General features: G+C 36.8%; 1 protein-coding gene across 5 annotated transcripts in view; it reads left to right on the top strand.

Moving 5' to 3' along the window:
- The window catches only part of SRPK2 (SRSF protein kinase 2), a 90,584-nt gene that overhangs the window by 51,075 nt on the left and 21,038 nt on the right, over positions 1 to 18,471 (top strand). For 4 of the 5 annotated variants that reach the window (XM_017745899.1, XM_017745902.1, XM_017745900.1 and 1 more), the window contains exons 3-10: positions 1,584 to 1,692; positions 2,245 to 2,332; positions 2,576 to 2,663; positions 8,129 to 8,235; positions 10,612 to 10,777; positions 12,830 to 12,855; positions 14,317 to 14,563; positions 15,533 to 16,021. In XM_017745899.1, the coding sequence (XP_017601388.1) occupies positions 1,584 to 1,692; positions 2,245 to 2,332; positions 2,576 to 2,663; positions 8,129 to 8,235; positions 10,612 to 10,777; positions 12,830 to 12,855; positions 14,317 to 14,563; positions 15,533 to 16,021 (1,320 nt within the window). Of the gene's footprint in view, positions 1 to 1,583; positions 1,693 to 2,244; positions 2,333 to 2,575; positions 2,664 to 4,827; positions 4,852 to 6,206; positions 6,283 to 8,128; positions 8,236 to 10,611; positions 10,778 to 12,829; positions 12,856 to 14,316; positions 14,564 to 15,532; positions 16,022 to 18,471 lie in introns of those variants that run through there. The other variant, XM_017745903.1, reaches the window with a different exon arrangement.

The following is an 18,471-nucleotide window of genomic DNA, read 5'->3' as shown; positions in this document are numbered from 1 at the left end:
GCTTGGCAGTGTGGGCATCCTTACTGAGGTTGGCACAACTCGGGAGTGGAAATGAAAGTATCATTTTAGTTTGCTGGGTGAGTTGTCCTGGCAGCTTTCAGGAACATTTCCTTCCCAGTGATGGGAGGGGTGGGGAGGTCTTCCCCAAGGGAAGGGTCTGCTGTTTGCTAAGCTTGCAGTTACACCTTAGCACGTATGTATCAAAGCTGTGTGTGTTTTAGAGTTTGTTAGGCATACCAACATCTAACACAACATGTCATTTAAGCTTCTCCTGAGTATGTAATCTTTATAATTCTGTTGCACAGTTGTGTTAACTTTATTAATCTGCTCTGGCAGCATAAGAGAGTTCATAAAAAAACTGTTGAACTTCTGTTAAGGCAGAAGATGTTATTAACAAAAGAAAGAATATAAATATATCCAGATTGGACATCATTGTTCCCACAGATAAAAGGAGATAAGAGAGAAGTCCCTGTTTTAAATCCAAGGAATTAAGTTATAAATTCACGTTATTGTCTTAACCAGTTCTAACAAGATTTTCAGGGGATTCAAAACAGATACAGCAACTTACAGAAGTAGTCTGAGGTTTTAATGATTCAATAACTGAGGGTCCTGCCAAAGGACAGTTGGGCATGACATTGTGAAGGACCAGAAAGGGACAAAGAAGTGATTCCTTGAAAGCTGCTCTGAGTCTGCTGCTGGTGATGTCCTGGAGGGTTGCATGGTGCAGCTTTATTGTTTGCAATTTAGGTAGAATTGTGGATGTTACTGTTGGTGTGTTAAGGTCTGAATAAAAATCTTGGGTGTTCATTGTCTTCCCTGTGTTTAACTAGGAGTAGGAATGTCTCCTAAAATACAAAGGAAATAAAAGGCTTCATTACACCTCCTAGAAACCTGAGCTTCAGCTTGCCCTCTCCTGTTGGCTTTTCTGCCTAATGGAGTTGTGGAGAACCTGTGTAGCAGTGTAAGTTTGGACTGCAGACTTTGGTAATGAAAAAGCAGTTTGGACAAAGCCCAGAGCTGCCTGCTTTCTCTTCTTCCTCCTCACTGTAAAACCTTCAGAGATGAGAAAAAGACATTGCTACTGTGGGTCAGGAGCCAAGTAGAAGAGTATCAATAAATCCTGCATTGTTCATAACATTTTCTCAGGAAGTATTTTATTGCTGCTTTTATTACTAGAAAGCAAATGGGAATTAAAACAATCTCTGCTGAGATTCTGCAATCATCCAAAATACGTTGACTGGAGAGGCTTCAAATATGATAAAGAAATAATGTAGATATTTTCTGTCCTGTCTCTGAAGTGGAAGATAAGCCTGAGGAAATAGAGAACAGATGGTAATATTACCATAAATAAAAGCCATAAGAGAGAAGGGTGAATAAACTCTACAGTAGTTACAGGACATGATTTTTTTCCTTCCAGGCCAAGCAAGGCAGAATTTTTAACATTAAAGTTTTCTTTAGATTTCCTATTTATAGTACAGGACAATTTGAAGAGGAACATTTGTACTATGAGAGAATTACTTGAAAACCTGAAAATTATTGTTTGTTTTCTAAATATTCTTTTTTCTACTTATTTTTCATGAAAGGAGGCTATCATCCAGTGAAAATTGGTGATCTTTTCAATGGCCGGTATCATGTTATTAGAAAGTTAGGATGGGGACACTTCTCTACAGTGTGGCTATGCTGGGATATGCAGTAAGAAAACTATTTATTTCCATATACTTTTTTCATAATATGTTACTGTCTTTTGTTTGCAGTAACTTTTGTTTTATGTGCATGATAAAGTTATGTAACTGTTTACTATCATTTTGTGCAGAAAGATGCCTACAGTCTTATTTAGCTCTTGATTAGCGGTGTAGTTTATCAAAGCTCTCAGAAATAAATGTAATTCTATTTTCTTTGACAAATTAGCTTTGTTTATTGAATTTGCATGTTGCCGTGAGCATGCAAGAATAAGCTAATATTTTTATTTCTGTTGTATCTTTAATGAAAAAATGTAATTACCTTCATTAAATGATAAAATGTGTAAGCAGATTCCTCTTTTAGAAACATTAGCATCAAGGAGACAAAATACTCAATAAATTAGGCTGTTAACAGTATTGCTAAAACTTGTTGTTAAGTGTAATTTCAGCATTTTCTGTCAGGATGCATTAGACTATGAAATAGTCTATTTAAAATTTCCCAACCTTCAAAGTATGTTTGTTTTAGCTCAGCATATGTGTTGAAAATGTATCTTTTCTTTTCAAGGGGAAAAAGGTTTGTTGCAATGAAAGTTGTAAAAAGTGCCCAGCATTATACAGAGACAGCCTTGGATGAAATAAAGTTGCTCAAATGTGTAAGTATCACTATTGCAATACAGTGTTCAATAACAATAATAACAGTAATAATGGATTAAAAAGAACACAGAGAATTGGTTTTAGATTTTTTTTTTTTTACATATTCTCCTCTAAACATCTGGCTTGTTATGTGTTACCATGTTTTCTGAAGCTCCAAAATACTGTTTATGTGGAAATCTAACTAATTAGTATTTTAAAGTGATTTTTTTCCTAAAATGTCAGTGTTTGCGTTCTTGGTTTAGGTTCGTGAAAGTGACCCTAATGATCCCAACAAGGATATGGTTGTACAGCTAATTGATGACTTCAAAATTTCTGGAATGAATGGAATTCATATCCTTTTAAGAACATGGCATTCTCATTAAAAATATTCTACTGAAATAAGTAAGCATTTGGTGCTGGATTTTTCTAGTTAATCTTACTTCACATTTACAAACTAGAAAGACTAAAATATATGTATATGCAAGGAGAAGTGCAGTGTGTAAGGCACTCTCTGGAGTGAAAGTAACTTAGCTTTTCTAAACACAGTGCAAAATTAAAAAAGAAGTCACATGTATCCTGTCATAGTCTGGTATAACTGGAGATAGTTTACTTAAAAACTAGAGTTTACTGAAAACATTTGTAGTAACTGAAGCTTAAAAGAAATATTTTTTTGTTCTAGATTGGTAAAGAGAAATTGTCAGTGTCATGAAAAAGCTGATTTCTGTTTTCTTGTGGGAAGCATGAGGTCATGGAGATGCTTCTCTTGTTCATGTAATCATCTTTTGGCCAGGTATTAACCTTGTTTTTGGCAAAGGTTGTGAAGCTTCGCCTTCAAATGCTTCTTTTAAAAAAACAAAAGGGGGGAGGTGGAAAAGGAGATGAAGTGAAATATAACTGACTTGTTCTCGGGGTAAATTTTGGGTCTGTAAATACATTTGATTTTAGAGTTGAGCTAAACTGAGTTATCCTTGCTAATTATATTAGGCATTTTAGCAGCTTATTATATTACTGTGCTTTCATTTACTGTTACTGCTGGATTTATGTATGTGCTCATTGTGTTTTGGAGCCCAGTAGCAGACCTCATTGTTCATGATGTCATATTGCCAGAAAGACAGTTCTTGCTCTAGAGAGCTTAATTATACATTGATTTTGATGATGTGCCTTCAGTCTTCAGCAGATGAGATTAAGGTACTTTTCACCAGCTCTCACCTTCTAGGAGAGGAGTATAGAAGGTGACTGTCAGTAAATGTGAATTTACTGAAATATGCTTTCACTAGAAAGCGTCCTTCCAGGGAGAAGTGTGCAAGCACTTTTCATCCCATTCATCCATCTCTTGACGTTAGTTGTGGAGCCTTTGGGTATGTGGTGAGAATGAGAGTGTGGGGTCAAGTATTCTCAGTTACAGACTGGTGTCTTATCTCTTTTTCCTTTGCCCCATTTTTATTTGTTTCCTGGTTGCTTCAGTGGTCAGCTACTGTGGTAGAAGGATATGTTCTGCTTAGTATGGTCTGCTTTTGTCCTGGGTATTACCATCAAATTAAAAAGAATTGAAATAAACCGTATAGTTGCTAGTAGTCATTTAAAATATAAATGGTGATCAAGGAAATTGCGTAACACAGTGAGGCAAAGAACACTGGGTTGAGTTTCTTCATGCTGCTGTTGTGCTGCAAAAGATAGGTTTTTGTTTGAGCTGAGATGCTTATGAAGAAGTGTTATATAAATATCTGTATTTTGTCTGTGTTCACTAAAATACAATGCAACCAAAGCACTTCAGGTCTTCATCTGACAGTTGTACAATTGAAGAATAATTAAGTTGTTTTTAGAAACCAAAAATTTTGATCTACTGTTTTATTGTAAAACACTAATACGAAATACGGAGTAGGATAATGCATTAATAGCTATACATAGAAATAACTCTTATCGGTTTATCAGAGCAATTTCCCAATAATGTTCTTAAATTCTTGCTAAAATTCACGTGTATATATACAACTGTATTAAAGGTGAGGGCTGTTTCTAGGTGTGAAGAGTAAATTTTGTTAGTGATAATACTTTGAAAGCATATCCAAACTTATTTCTTTTTGAAATATAGCACTTACATTGACAAAGCCAAAAGAGACCATGTGCTAGTGAAAAATAAGGGGTCAGGTAGCTTTGTGTTGGCAGATTAAAATTGGACAGCTGATGTTGATTTATTCTATTTCAGTTTTACCTTCATCTTGAAAACTGGCAGTACAGAAATTTTTATATGGAAAGCAAATGTTCCTGCCTTACTGAAAAGTACATTTTCCAGAAAAGTACAAATACATGCAGGATGGGCTGATAACTGGACTGAAATTTAAATTACAGCTGGAAGTCTGTCAAAGTCCTGACTGCCAGCAAAAATAGAACACCAGGTATCTTATGCTTAGAGTTTTCTTGTGAACAGCTTGTGCATCCTGGGTTATTTGAGCAGCAGTTGGTTGCACTGATTATTTCATCAGCTCCTTTTTATCTTCTAGGGAAAATAATCTTTGGTGTAGGTTCTCTTAGGATGGAGAAGGTAATTGATTTTAATGTTTTGGTGCTGTTTGCTTTTTAAAATGCCCTATTAGTGCTACAATAGTGTCATTGAGTTGCACAGGTTTAGAGAAGTAGAGTAATTTGAGATTTCTTCCATGCTTTGCTGTTTCCAGCTTCCTTTGGGCAAGTCACTAAATATCTGTTGCTTGACTATAAAATAAAACAACATGTGCTTCATAGAAGCTTGATTATTGGTCATGGAATGCATTTAAAAGCTAAAGCAAGACAGAAGAGAGGTGGGTGAATCCTTTGGATGGTTAATACCACAAAATGTCAAGGAGCTTCCAAACAGGGAAAATTGTCAAGAACCATGTAGAACAGAGCTGGGAATGTGCAGAGCCATTGGCCTGCACTGTGTGACTGCAAACTGTCATCTTTCTCTTAGGAGCTGTAGCAAGTGTTTATATACAGAGGAATTTTAATAATATGCTGCACTAGGTTGATAATTTTTTAGCTACTTGTATATTTTACGTAGATTGCAATTATGACTTTCTCATGAAATAACAGAATGCATGAACTTGGGCACTTTGGTGTTTTCAGTAAGTGTAAATTATTATGTTTGTTTGCAGTGGACATTTATTAAGAGACATAATAAATGTTCATTTGAGTATAGCAGTTTTTTAATGAAAGATTCAGATAATCACATAATGGAACAAGAGTTTGGAGACACAAATGGAAAAAATAAAGAAGAAAACATTCCCACCAATCAGACATTACAATGATTGTAATAAATGTATCTCCAGAAAATATATAGAGTATTAATTAAATGCCATAGTGCCTAAATGCTGCCAATCCAAAAGCAACTGAGATGCATCCTAAAGACTTCAGTGATGGTGCTAGAGCTTAAGTAGCCTTTAACCTTTGTCATTTCTAAATGTTCGAGTAATGTGTATTTGTAGATAGATAGATAGTTTACAGGTAGGATTTGAGTGAAGAAAGAACAGCTCTCAGAACTTAAGTCTGTCAGCTGGTTAATGTTACATTTGCTCTCACTTTTGCTGCTGTGCTTAGTTTCCCACTGGGAGACATCCCCCATGCTGCTTCAAAGAGCTTTTCACAAGAAGCATGTTTGCTGGGTGGGCTTCAGGGATTTTTTTGCTGCAGGACTTTTTGGACCTCCTCATCAGTCTGGTTATTGGTGCTGTAGGAGGATCCTGGGACTTGAAAGGCTGGTTTCCTAATAGTTAATGCACAGCTTTTCCCAAACTCTTTGTTCTGGACAGTCTGGCTTCAGGTTAATGTTTTTCAGATCAGGATAGTAAATCAGACAGCAGTCACATTTTTGCATACCTACTCCCAACACTGAGCCTGCTCTGTATCTTCTCCCCATTCCAGTTGTCTCTCCAGTATGGAGTGTCCCTTGAGTTTGTCCAAGTCCTCCCAGCAAAATGTTGCAATCTCTTTTTTTCAGGTAGGCATCAGTTTCATGTGACCCTCCCTCTTTCTACCTGCCTCTGCCATTCCTCCTACATTTTCCTTCTTGGTGGCCTCCCCTTCCCTCTCAGCTGTTTACTTCCTTACATCCCCTTTTCTTTTGGTTACTGGCAAGGCTTAACACTTTCGTAAGTGCAAGGAATGTCAGGAATGTGCATTGGAGAGTCTGCAGCAGCAGTGGTCTGAAGGACTGTGGGCGGGTGGCCTATATTTCATTTCTGAATGTTTCAGTGTCCTGCCTTTTTGAAATCTCTGTAGCTTTGCAGCTTGACTGTGTGGGCTCAGTTAAAAAGCCCTGCAGAACTGATGTGCTCTGCTCATCCTTTATGATGGCTGTATGCTCTACTAGTGACTACTGTTCATTGTGGGGTAAAGTAACCAAGACTGTTTCCTCTTCTGAATGGAACTGAGTTTTATAATGTTCTGAGTAGATTCAGTTGATGTGAGTGGGAAATTCAGTGTCTCCTCTAATAAAGGAATTCAGGAATGTGATATGAGATGAACAGTTGGCAACAGTTGTGTTACAGTTCTTCACAGTGTGTTTTGACCAGTCTTAAGACCTTTTACTGTTTGTGTAACTTCAGTATAGGGGATGTCGGTGTCAAAACTTGAGTTACCTTTATGTAGGTACCTGAGAAGAATATGTGTGATAAACTGACAGACAAGGTATGTCTCATTTTGACACAAGGCAGTGACTCTTAAGATCATTGCCAAGACTCTACTAAATAAAACTTAGAGAAGTTAGGTAAGATTTCTCTCCTAGCAGTGTAGTTCCATATGAATGGTCTCTGAGATAGTCTAATTCATTGAGATTTTCCTGCAGTATCCATCAATTAATACTCTGTTATTTGTATTACATTATTCTTTGCAAGGTTATAGTATCATGTAGTTAAGATTTTAATATCCTTTCTGATTTCCAGGTACATTAAGGTCATTCCCAGCTCATGTTTGAGGATTAATACAGTACAGTCTAGTTGTATATAACTTCTTGCCAGAACGATATGGATAGTGAAACTTTAGCTTCAATATCTGAGGATTTTCTCAATAGAAAGATAGCATAACCAGGCTTCTTAAGTGTCTCTTAACTTAGGAAGCCCTTGAACCACAAATCACAGAAAGTTCCTACATCTTGTTTTTTCCTAATAACCTGCCCTGGTAATTGACTGTTTGCCTCTTGTCAGTGGCCAGTAGTAAATGCTGTGTCAAATATTTTGTCATGGTGTTTTTTGCATGTTGCTTCTGAGTTCTGCATTTCTTTTGTTCTTGAGTTCTTTGGTAATTGCCATTATTCTCGGCAGTTAAAACTGCAGGTTTTAAGAGATCCATTCTCTTACTATGTTAGTATTTGTTGTCAAGTGACTATATTGAGCTTAATAAAATAATGTTTATTATGGTTCATTTTCTAAAACATGGTTGCTGCACACTTTTGTTATTAAAACCTCCTATTCAGATAATTTAGAATTTATTAAAAACTAGAAATGATAGGCCAAATCAGTACTTTTAACTGTTTCAAAGAAAACAACAATGAATTAGTTACTTTTTACAATTACTTATTTTAATTATTCACCCTAATGCTGTTATTAACATGTAGAAATAATGGACAAGATTTGCTTAATTAAAATGTTTTATTTTAATTTGTTCTGCAGTTGAATACTGGTTTTGTATAATTGAAATGACGTACCAAAGCATTTACCATGCTCATTTTAGGGGAAACCGTTTTCCCTCTAAAGGGGGTGATGATTCCTTTAGCCAGAACAGAAGCAAACATTTTTGTTGATCTCATGAACAAGTTTATTTGGAAGTCATCCTTAATTAAATTCCAGATGTCTGCATGGTCTTTGAAGTACTTGGACATCATCTTCTAAAATGGATAATCAAGTCTAATTATCAAGGCCTTCCTATCCGTTGTGTAAAAAGCATAATTCGACAGGTAAGTTTTGTTAATATTTTCATTAGGTTTTTCCACCATTGTTTACAGTCTGAAGGTTAGAATAACAATATTTAAACTGAACTCTTACTAATATCTAAGATAAGATAATTTTATTTTCATCTCAGTGCGATTTGCAAGAGGATCTTAATGGGTAGCCTGCACTTCTGCACGCTGGGGTTTTTGGGGGGTTTGGGTTGTGTTTTTTAACCGAGGTTTCCCAATGACAGGGGAGTTTCCTGAGCTGCCTTAGAGAATAAAAAGTTGAAGGAATGACTCTTTTCCATAGGTGTGAATACTCATATTAAATTGCAGTTTTGGTTGACATGTCATGCTTCTTAATAAAATCTGGAAAGTAAATCATTGTAAGAGTAAGAAATAATACCATTAGCATGATGATAGTGATGAACAAAAATGGTATCTCTCTGAAAAATGAAAATAACCTGTTCTTTAAAAAAATTGCTGTCTGTCTGTATTTAAGTTTTTGTAGAGTCAGAGTGTTAGCAAGTTGAAAGACTTGCTAACTTGAAAGAACATTTCACTGGGATGTGTTCTTTCAAAATATGTTCTTTTGCTATTCTATGAAAATAAAGTTGATGAGAGGCAATCATAAGGAGAAAGTGCTTCAGCAAGGAGAAAGCATATATATAACATATCATAGAATCATTCAGGGTGGAAAAGACCTGAAAGAGCTTAGATTCCAGCCATTAACCCAATGCCAAGTCTGCCACTAGACCATGTCCTTAAGTGCCACATCTGTACTTCTTTTAAATACCTCCAGGGGTGGTGGTTCCACCACTTCATGGGGCAACCTGTTGCCTTGGCAGCCTTATAACCCCTTCAGTGAAGAAATTTATCCTAATATCCAATCTAAACCTCCCCTGGTGCAACTTGAAGATATTTACTCTGGTCCTGTCACTTGTTACCTTGGAGAACAGAGTGACCCCCCACCTGGCTGCAACCTCCTTTCAGGCAGTTTTAGAGAGTGATGAAGTCCCCCCTCAGCCTCCTTTTTTTTTTAAGAGACTAAACACCCCCAGCTCCCTCATCAGACTTGTGCTTCAAACCCTTCCCCAGCTCTATTGCCCTTCCCAGCACATGCTCCAGCACCTCAGTTGTTGTAGTGAGGGGCCCAAAACTGAGCACAAGATTTGAGGTGTGGTCTCATCAGTGCTGAGTACAGAGGGACAATCACTGCCCTGGTCCTGCTGGCCACACTACTGCTTACACAAGCCAGTATGTCATTGGCCTTCCTGGCCAGCCGGGCACACACAGGCTCATGTTCAGCCACTATCAACCAGCATCCCCAGGTCCTTTTCCCCATGGCCTCTTTCCAACCACTCATCCCCAGCCTGTGGTGCTGCCTGGGGTTGTTGTGACCCAAGGGCAGGACCCAGCACTTGGCCTTGCTGAACCTCACACAACTGGCCTCAGGCCATCATCCAGCCTGTCCAGATGCCTCTGCAGAGCCTTCCTGCCCTCCAGCAAATCAGCACTCCTGCCCAACTTGGTGTCATCTGCAAACTCTGTGTGGATACATTCAGTACCCTTGTCCTGGTCATTGATAAAGGTATTAAACAGGGGTGGCCCTAGTACTGAGCCCTGGAGAACACCACTAGTGATGGCTACCAGCTGGATGTAACTCCATTCCTCACCAAGCTCTTGGGCCTGGTGTCCACTCAGGTTTTTACCCAGCCGACAGTGCACAGCCCAGCCAACTCTGCATTTGAGAGGTAGGTGGAAGTGAATTGGATGAAGGCTCTGAGCAGGCTGGTCTGATTCTGAGGTTGGATACAACTTTGAAGGTGGTATGACTTAGACAAAGGTTTGAGTCACACAGTCTTCCAACCTGAATTGCTTTTTGAATGTAGACAAATGTAAAAATTCCAAGTAATTGAAACAGTTCATACCTGAGAAAAGAGGAAGAGCTTAGTCCTGAAAGATTAAAAAGCTTTAATTTTTGTGAGACTGGAATTAACTGTTTGGACTAGTGAGAGTGGCATTGTTTGGTAAGGCTTTCAGGTTATTGGTAAGGCTTATTAAAGGTAATACAGATATTTTTTTCTTTTTCTCCTTGGACAAAACTTGTGCTATGCATGTTTTAAAAACTGATTTTTGAAAGTTGAGTATTAAGCAATTCAGTTATTGTACTGGTATTACTATGCATCCATTTTGTTTCATAAACTACTGTAATTCCATGCTGCAATGGAAAATTACGTTGTTATGCTATTACTTTACTATATTTTTTCCAATTTCTTTGGGTACTTTTGAGCATTGGGATAAAATCAGGCTTTTTTTTAAATGCAGCTGAAGGCTGAGTTTCTTAATAAATTTAATTGCAGTTTCAAGCAAATTTTTTGAAAATCCTGTTGTTATTAGGTACTTCAGGGTCTAGATTACCTACACAGCAAGTGCAAGATCATTCATACGGATATAAAGCCAGAGAACATCTTGATGTGCGTGGATGATGCCTACGTGCGCAGGATGGCTGCTGAAGCTACCGAGTGGCAGAAAGCTGGTGCTCCTCCCCCCTCTGGCTCAGCAGGTATGAACAAGATATTTAAATGCAATGTAGTAAATTACCATCAGTATATTATTGCTAACAGTATTTTGTTCAATGAAAATTCACATTTTAAATAATTGCATGTGAAAGATGCATGCCTGTTTAATTCTTATCCTGCTCTGGAAACTATCAGAGAAACGCTTTCCTACTGGTTTTGCACATTCAAGTTTTCAGGGTCACCCAATACAGAAAAAGATTTATTGGTATAAACTTATTCCCCTCCCATCCCACAAGCTTCAATGCCTGGGTTTTAGTCACACTGGAAGCTTGCATGTCTAATATTGACAATAATTAATAATCTTATCTAAATTACGTGTAGTTCCGTTATAAGTTCATCAGTGTCCTTGTGGAATTACCTGCCTTCTTGTCTGTTGTAACTTATTCTTAAGATGCAATGAAAAGTTTTACATTCATAGTTTTCACCCTTAAAAATGGAATTTATTGTACCTAACTGAACTTGTGGTAAGCCCATTTTCCTAGTGGTATAAAATGTTTTATGTTAAGCTTGCTAAGAGTTTAGATAGGAACTGTACCTTATGTTTAGCTAGGAGAAATCAAGGTAAAGAAGTTCACAGCAATCAGCGAAGACAAGGAGGAAGTGTGGCTTTTCTAGTGATTTTTTTTTTAGTAGTATGCACTATGTATTTTTAGTACTATGGTTGCTACTAATTTGCCTGTTGAGCACATCAGCTACAGGCAAGGGAGAAGTAACTCCCTTTGTAATATTGTCAGAAAATATATTGCAGATTAAAATCTCTGAGGTATGCTAAAAATAGTTTCTGTATCAGGAACAAATACAGTGGTCAGAATCCATTTCACAGCGTTATATATTTTTAGATGAAAAATTGTTTAAATGGTGAATATATTATATTGAATTTTACATAATGTATAATCGCATAGCTAGAGATTGTATGTTATATGTGTGGGAAATAACTTGTTCATGCAGCTTTTATATTGCTTCCTGACATTAAAATAAATATTATTTTAAGTAACGGGGTTCTTACCACACTTTGTTCTTAGCAAATTGTAATTAAATATATGGCTGAAGATGTGTTTTCTTTACAGCACTGCAAGAATAAGTTGTGTATAATTTCCCTTCTTATAGCAGTGATGGTGCTGAGGTTTAATAACCTTTTCGAAAACCTTGCCCTTTCAGGGGTATTCAGGCAGGTTTTTCTCTGAGCTCAGCAGCAGGATCTCAACCTGTAAAGCAATGCTGTATTTTATTTTGCATTCCTTAACTGCCATAGGCCTGTGTGTCTGAAGAAGCTTGTGAGAAGTTCTCCCCCGTTCAGTTCCTCTTGCTCACTTTCACTTTGCTTCTGTCTCCCATGTTTGGTTATTTCTTTTGGTTTTGATCACTGGAGGGAGGTTTTGTGTGGCTTGTGGTGCTGTTCTGTGCATGTCGCAGGCAGCATTGCAATCTCATCAGACCCACTCACTGATGGAGTCTTACTCAGAGGTGCTCAGGAAGAGGTCTATGCTGGAGCTGATTTTTCTGTGATATGGTGTGTTTTTTGCCTTAGGCACTTCTTCATGCCTCCAGCCCTAGCAATCAAACTGCCTTGTTTCAGAATAAAAAACATGAATACTTGGCTTTTCTGTTGGGTACAACACAGTAGTTGTATCTTTGCTAATATTCCCTGAATTGTTTAATCAGTCTCTACCTGCTCAGCCAGCTGACTATATCCATTTAATCTGTGACAGCTCAGCAGTCATTTGATGTTTTCTATCCACTCTTCATGGTTCAGACTTTTTTTTTTGAAATTTCATAAACTGTTTGCCAACTACAACACAGTGAACACAGATTGCTGTTAGCTTCTTTTAATTCCAGATGCTCTAATGGAGACATCAAATGATTTCAGGCAGCACGTACTTGTAAGGAGTAAAAAATCTGGCTAACAAAGTAAACTTAACACTGCCTTATTTATTTAAGAATATTTTAAAATTATTTCTACTAGTTTTTGCTTTTATAGAGTTGTTTTTGAAAAAGAAAATCTTAATTTTATTTGTAATTTTTTTTTGTCTTTTTAGTGAGTACAGCTCCACAACAAAAGCCTGTAAGTATTGTTATATAACACAATTTAACTATCTTATTTTCTGTGTTTCTGTGGGTATTAGTAGATATTAGACTGTTAGTAGTCTCGACCCTTTTTAAAAGCTTCCTTTGAATAAAGCTTTTATCTTTCACAGAACATTTTTCTTTTCATGTCTCTGGCTTTACCAGTTCTAAGCACAGTATTTTTGTGATGGAAATCCTCACAGACATATAGTTCTATAGCTGTGTCAAACTAAGTTAAGGACTGCCATTTTATTCTCTTGAGGAATCATCCATTCGTTCAAATCCTGACAAAAATGGGTGAATGCACTAACTATTGTGCATTGCAGATATCTTAAGGGCATAAAGGCCTTAATCATCATGGCCTTTAAGGAGAGGCAATTTTATGAGGTTTGAAAGATCTCTTTGCCATATGCATATAGCAAATGACCAGTGGTAATACAGCTGTTCAGAAATATCTCTGGTCAAGCCTGCTTTCTGTGTGCACAGTACATGTATCATTTCAGTGGGCATGCAACATGGATGAAAATTACCAGGGTTGTGAAACTGACGGTCTTGTTTAGACTATCCCTTGGCTTCTTACAGAGAGAACAGGATTAACAGATAAACCTTTGAGGAAATGTTTCTCTCTGTTCCTTGGACTTAATTTTTTAATTATATGAGGATTTCTTACTGTGATATCTAAACATTAATGAATGAAAATTGGATAGATCTTATTTATCAAGTAGTAAAAATAGAAGTCACAATTCAGTTAAAATGTAAGGGAGTGTTTCAATCTTAGCTCTGTTGTGTTCATTTTTCATTTCCTTGTTGTTGTACCTGAGTTTTTCAATCATTATGTTATATAAAATGAGAAACTTCATGATGGCCATCTGCTGTTTGTAATTCATATGTTTTGGGCCAGAAGGGAATAATAAAAATGCTTTCGTTTCACAAGAAAAAACCAGGTTTTGTTTAAAATTCACTATTTGCAGTCTCTTTAGTTTTCTCATGTCTTTTTTCTCAGAATACTTTTGCTGGTTATTACTTGCATTGTACACAGAGAGAAATTATGTATTAAATTTATATGCAAACAACTAATATGATACCAGATTATTTTCCACGTACAGTATCATCTATTAATCTGGATTGAAGTTTAGGATTATTATGCTTACTCAAGGTTATAGGATCATAGGAATTTTACTGTGGCATCTTAGATGTATAGATGTATTTTGCTCTTCTGTCTAATAATGACCATATAAAAACATGATTAACTGTGTAAAATTTTGGTGGATTTTTGCCTCATATAACCCTATATCATTCTTGATTTGTAGTAAACTGGAAAAAGCAATATAATTACTATATTAGTTGCCATCTAGTATTTTCAAAAAAATGGTAATCAAACTGCAAATGAGTGGTGTGAGATGCCTTGAAAATAATTGTTTATGGGGTATTTTTTCTTTCTTTGGTATTAATGTTTCAGGTTGGAAAAATATCCAAAAACAAAAAGAAAAAACTGAAGAAAAAACAGAAGAGACAAGCTGAGCTGCTAGAAAAACGCCTGCAGGAAATAGAAGAGCTAGAGCGGGAAGCTGAAAGGAAAAAAATAGAAGAAAATGTAACCTCAGCTGTACCATCAAATGAACAAGAAGATGAGTACCACCCAGAGGTGAAACTAAAAACAGCTGATATAGAAGAAGTAGTAGATGAAGAACCTGGAAATGATGATGGTTAGTATTACTTTCTTTTATTGACTCTGAGTTTGCTGTTTCAGAGGGGAAAGTAATTGTGCAGTGTTGCATCTGGTGCAGTGAACAAAATCTCCCAAACTGTCTTAGATTATTAAGTTAGTTTTTTCCTGTAGGTAAAATTGTAACTACAAAACCTAAAAAGGTAAAGAAAAGTCAAACCTACTACAGAAGTGAAGAAAACCATCAATAGTAGCCTGTAGCTATAAACAGCTCGAAAAAGCACATAGAAAACTCAACAGAACAGTCATCATGCCACATTAAGTGGAATAACTGAATATCCTGGTGAAGTAAAAGAACAATAAGATGTATTTGTTTTCTGTAATATTACTGTAGTAGTTGGAGTCATCATCGCTTTCCCCTTTTCTTCTTACAGTGTTTCTTTTAATGATCTGTCTGGTAGCAATGATTGCAGCTTCTTCACTAAAATTTTTGAGATGTCTTGTTAAAATTCCTGTTTAATCCTGGTGACTTAGACCATAATCATTATGGTCCAGCTCCATTCTGGCTTCCCTGACTTTCTTGTCAACTTTTCAGTCCTGATAAAGGTGTAACTACTGGGACTGTAGTTCAGTTTGGTTTGTTTTTGTTCTGCTCTTACTGAGAATTTTCCTACTTCTATGATGATTCCCTGCTGACACAGTTTGAGTTGTGGATTTTTAAATCTTGCTTTCAAGGCCTCATTCATCTTCTCTTCATAACATTATTCTCTTCTGGATTGTTCCCTTCTGATCCACTTCCCATTGTTTATTTTTCCAACAGCCTTATTAGTCCTTTTTTTTTGCCTTTAATTTAGATTTTAAGGTTTGCATATTTCAGTGATATTCAGTGTTTCCTTGTGTGATATGTCAGAAGTCAAGTAGTTACTGAAGAGTTAAAAATGGTGAATGCCTAATTTTGGTCTGATTTATTGAGGTATGATGTAATGTGTTGCTCACTGAAATTTTTCAGGTGAAGCAGAAGACCAGGATGAAAAAGAAGACACAGAGAAGGAAAACACTGAAAAAGACGATGACGTTGAGCAGGAACTTGTCAACACTGACTCTACAGACCCTAAGTGGATAGAATCCCCCAAAACAAATGGCCATATTGTGAACGGCCCATTCCTATTGGAACAACAGATTGAAGATGAAGATGAGGAAGAGGAAGAATGTCCAAATCCAGAGGAGTATAATCTTGATGATCCAAATGCAAAAAGTGATTACTCTTATAGCAGCTCCTATGAACAGTTTAATGGTGAATTGCCAAATGGACGTCATAAAATTCCAGAGTCCCAGTTCTCTGAATTTTCAGCGTCGGTGTTCTCTGGGGCTCTAGAGTCTGTAGCTTGTGGTTCTGCTGTTTCTGAAGGATCAACTGTAACTGAAAGAGAGGAGAGCAGCCCATCTCATGACAGGAGCAGAACGGTTTCAGCTTCCAGCACTGGGGATTTGCCAAAAAGTAAGTGTTCCTCTTAGTGACTTTTGTCTAGTAGCATGGGGGCATATTGTATTAAATACAAGAGGCAGGTAAATGGAATACAGAGGCAGTGGTTAGGTTAAGAAAAGATTGTTTAAATAAATTGCATGATTCTTCTCGCAGAACTGTGATTTATGGGTTATTTTCCACTAGAGCTTGTTTTTAAGGGGTATTAGATAAATTATCGTAGAATAAATATTTGCATTGACAAGTCAGTCTACCCAGGAAAGAGAAAAGGAAATCTATAGTTGCAAGGAAACATCATTCCTGTAGCTTAAAGGTAGAAGATGAGCATGAGCTCATGTAACCTGACAACCTTTGATAACAAGTCAGTAATATGCCATCTGTTAAGCCCAGTAACCTTTACTGTTGGCTTATAACATATTTTTGAAAGAGATGCCTGCTCTTAAGTGGACAAATGAGATTATAATCTAGTGTGATTCAAGTGTGTTCCACTGCTTGATACTCTGAATTGTTTCAGAGGAGTAGTAGCAAGTTTGAATTTGTCTGGCTGCAGCTTCTATCTGTTACTTTTTGTCACATCTTTTCTGTCGTATTGAAAAATTCTGTAATATGCTGTGTTTTCATTCATTAATTATTCTTTCTGTGTCAAACAGTTCCTGTCTTAACCTGTTATTAAAACTCAACAGGGCATGTTGCCAACCCTCAAATCATTATGGCTTTTCTATATTCAGCATGGTTTTGGACATCTAAATTCTGGCCATCAATCCAAAACTTTTGCCTGTAAATCCTGTTTGCCTCTAAATCCATTTGAAGATATGGAAGGTGAAATCTTGGTGTCATTGCAGAGTTGGATTTTTGCCACTGAATTAAATAGCTTCAGGATATTACACACAGGTCTTATTTATAGTGCCAGTGGTTAAATGATAGATATATGGGTTTCAACTTTAATAAAGAAGATTCTGAGAGACTAAATCTGTAAGCAGATAGAAGAAAATGAGAGCTTAGGGAGAAGATCACCAAGCCTGCCATCACCATTGTCGCAGATGAAGTTACTAAATTTAGATAGAGCTGCATTGAAAAATGCAGTCAAGTGTATTTCTTGGTTTAAGACTTTAGAAGAGCAATTCACACAGTTTATTACAGGGTCTGACAGGTAAGGTAAGAAATATGAAATAAAGTACAGCTCAGTAGAACTGCATTTCTGGAAGATCCAGGCAAATAAGGCTTCTAGTCCATCTCCTGACAGTCTGAAGTCCCTGAAACAATGTACAGGAGGTTCCTAGATGCCTGGTAGTTTCTTTCATTCTGCCAGCTGTATATAGGCAGAAAGACTCTACTGCTGTTTACCTGGAGTGGTGTGTAAAGTCCTCATGCCTCCAGAGATTAAAGCCAGTTTTGTCCTCATGGAAACAGCTTATCTCCATAAGCAAACCTACTTTACTCCTCCTTTTTGTTATCCCATCAGTTCACACACCTTTCGTGCAAAGAAAGACAGGCAGTAAATCCAGTGATAGTTCACTTTTTTTGCAGAAAGAAGAAAAGCTGAATGTTACAGATACTAAAGGCATCAATAATAACATTGAGTATAACAGTAATAAAAGAGATGAAGGTATTTAGAAAGAAGATGCATACAGGAGTTAGAGGCTATTCAATATTTTTAAATGGTGCTACTACCCATTTTCCACCATATTTTAGTGCCCTTTTCTTGTACTGAAGTAGACTTTTATTTGTTCCTCTTTCTCTAGGCATGGCTATACATTATTAAGTGACATGGTCTCATTTTTGGGGGGTACTTGCTTCATTCAGTGCACAAACCAATTTGTGTTCAGTGGATAAGCAGTTTTTATCTTTCCAAGTTTTCACTGCGTGACCAAATGCCCTGAAGATAGATCTGTAATTTCCTCACGACTCCCCTCCTCCTCCTTCCAGTGTTTGAATGTTTGCTAAGTACACTGTCATTCTGAGACTGTGAGAATTAAGGTGATATTTCTTAGTTTTTATGGAACTAGGACGCAGAAGTGCTCACTAATTTTGTGCACAGGTTAAGCTTCTTTGGATGCTTTTTTGTGAGTACTTTCTAAAAGATACACTTGTTCTGGCTTCACTTTCAGTTTTAAATGATCTGTGTTTGTCAGATACAGAATCCAAGAATTCATCTTTCGGAAGAGACAGGACATAAGCATCACAAATTTTTGAGAAAAACACAAAAGTGTAGGCACACTTTCGCCTATTACCTGCTCAGGTCCCTCTCAGAAAAGAGTTGAAGAAAGCTGTTGCCTAATGCCATATTCAGATGTCTTAGTCATGAGGCTTTTTTCCCCCCTCCTTCCTTCCACTTTATTTACTGCAGTCCTTCAACAAGACATGTGGGAAGGATTTATCTCTTGCTGGGGTGTTTTTTTTTTTTTTTTTTTTTTTTTTTTTTTTTTTTTTTTGTTTTTTTTTTTTTTTTTTTTTTTTTTTTTAAA

This window comes from Corvus brachyrhynchos, unplaced genomic scaffold (genome assembly GCF_000691975.1).
Source record: "Corvus brachyrhynchos isolate BGI_N302 unplaced genomic scaffold, ASM69197v1 scaffold239, whole genome shotgun sequence".
In the NCBI taxonomy this organism is placed as follows: Eukaryota; Metazoa; Chordata; class Aves; order Passeriformes; family Corvidae; genus Corvus; species Corvus brachyrhynchos.
The sequence above is the reverse complement of the archived record's forward strand: the minus strand, read 5'-3'. Positions and strand labels throughout refer to the sequence as shown.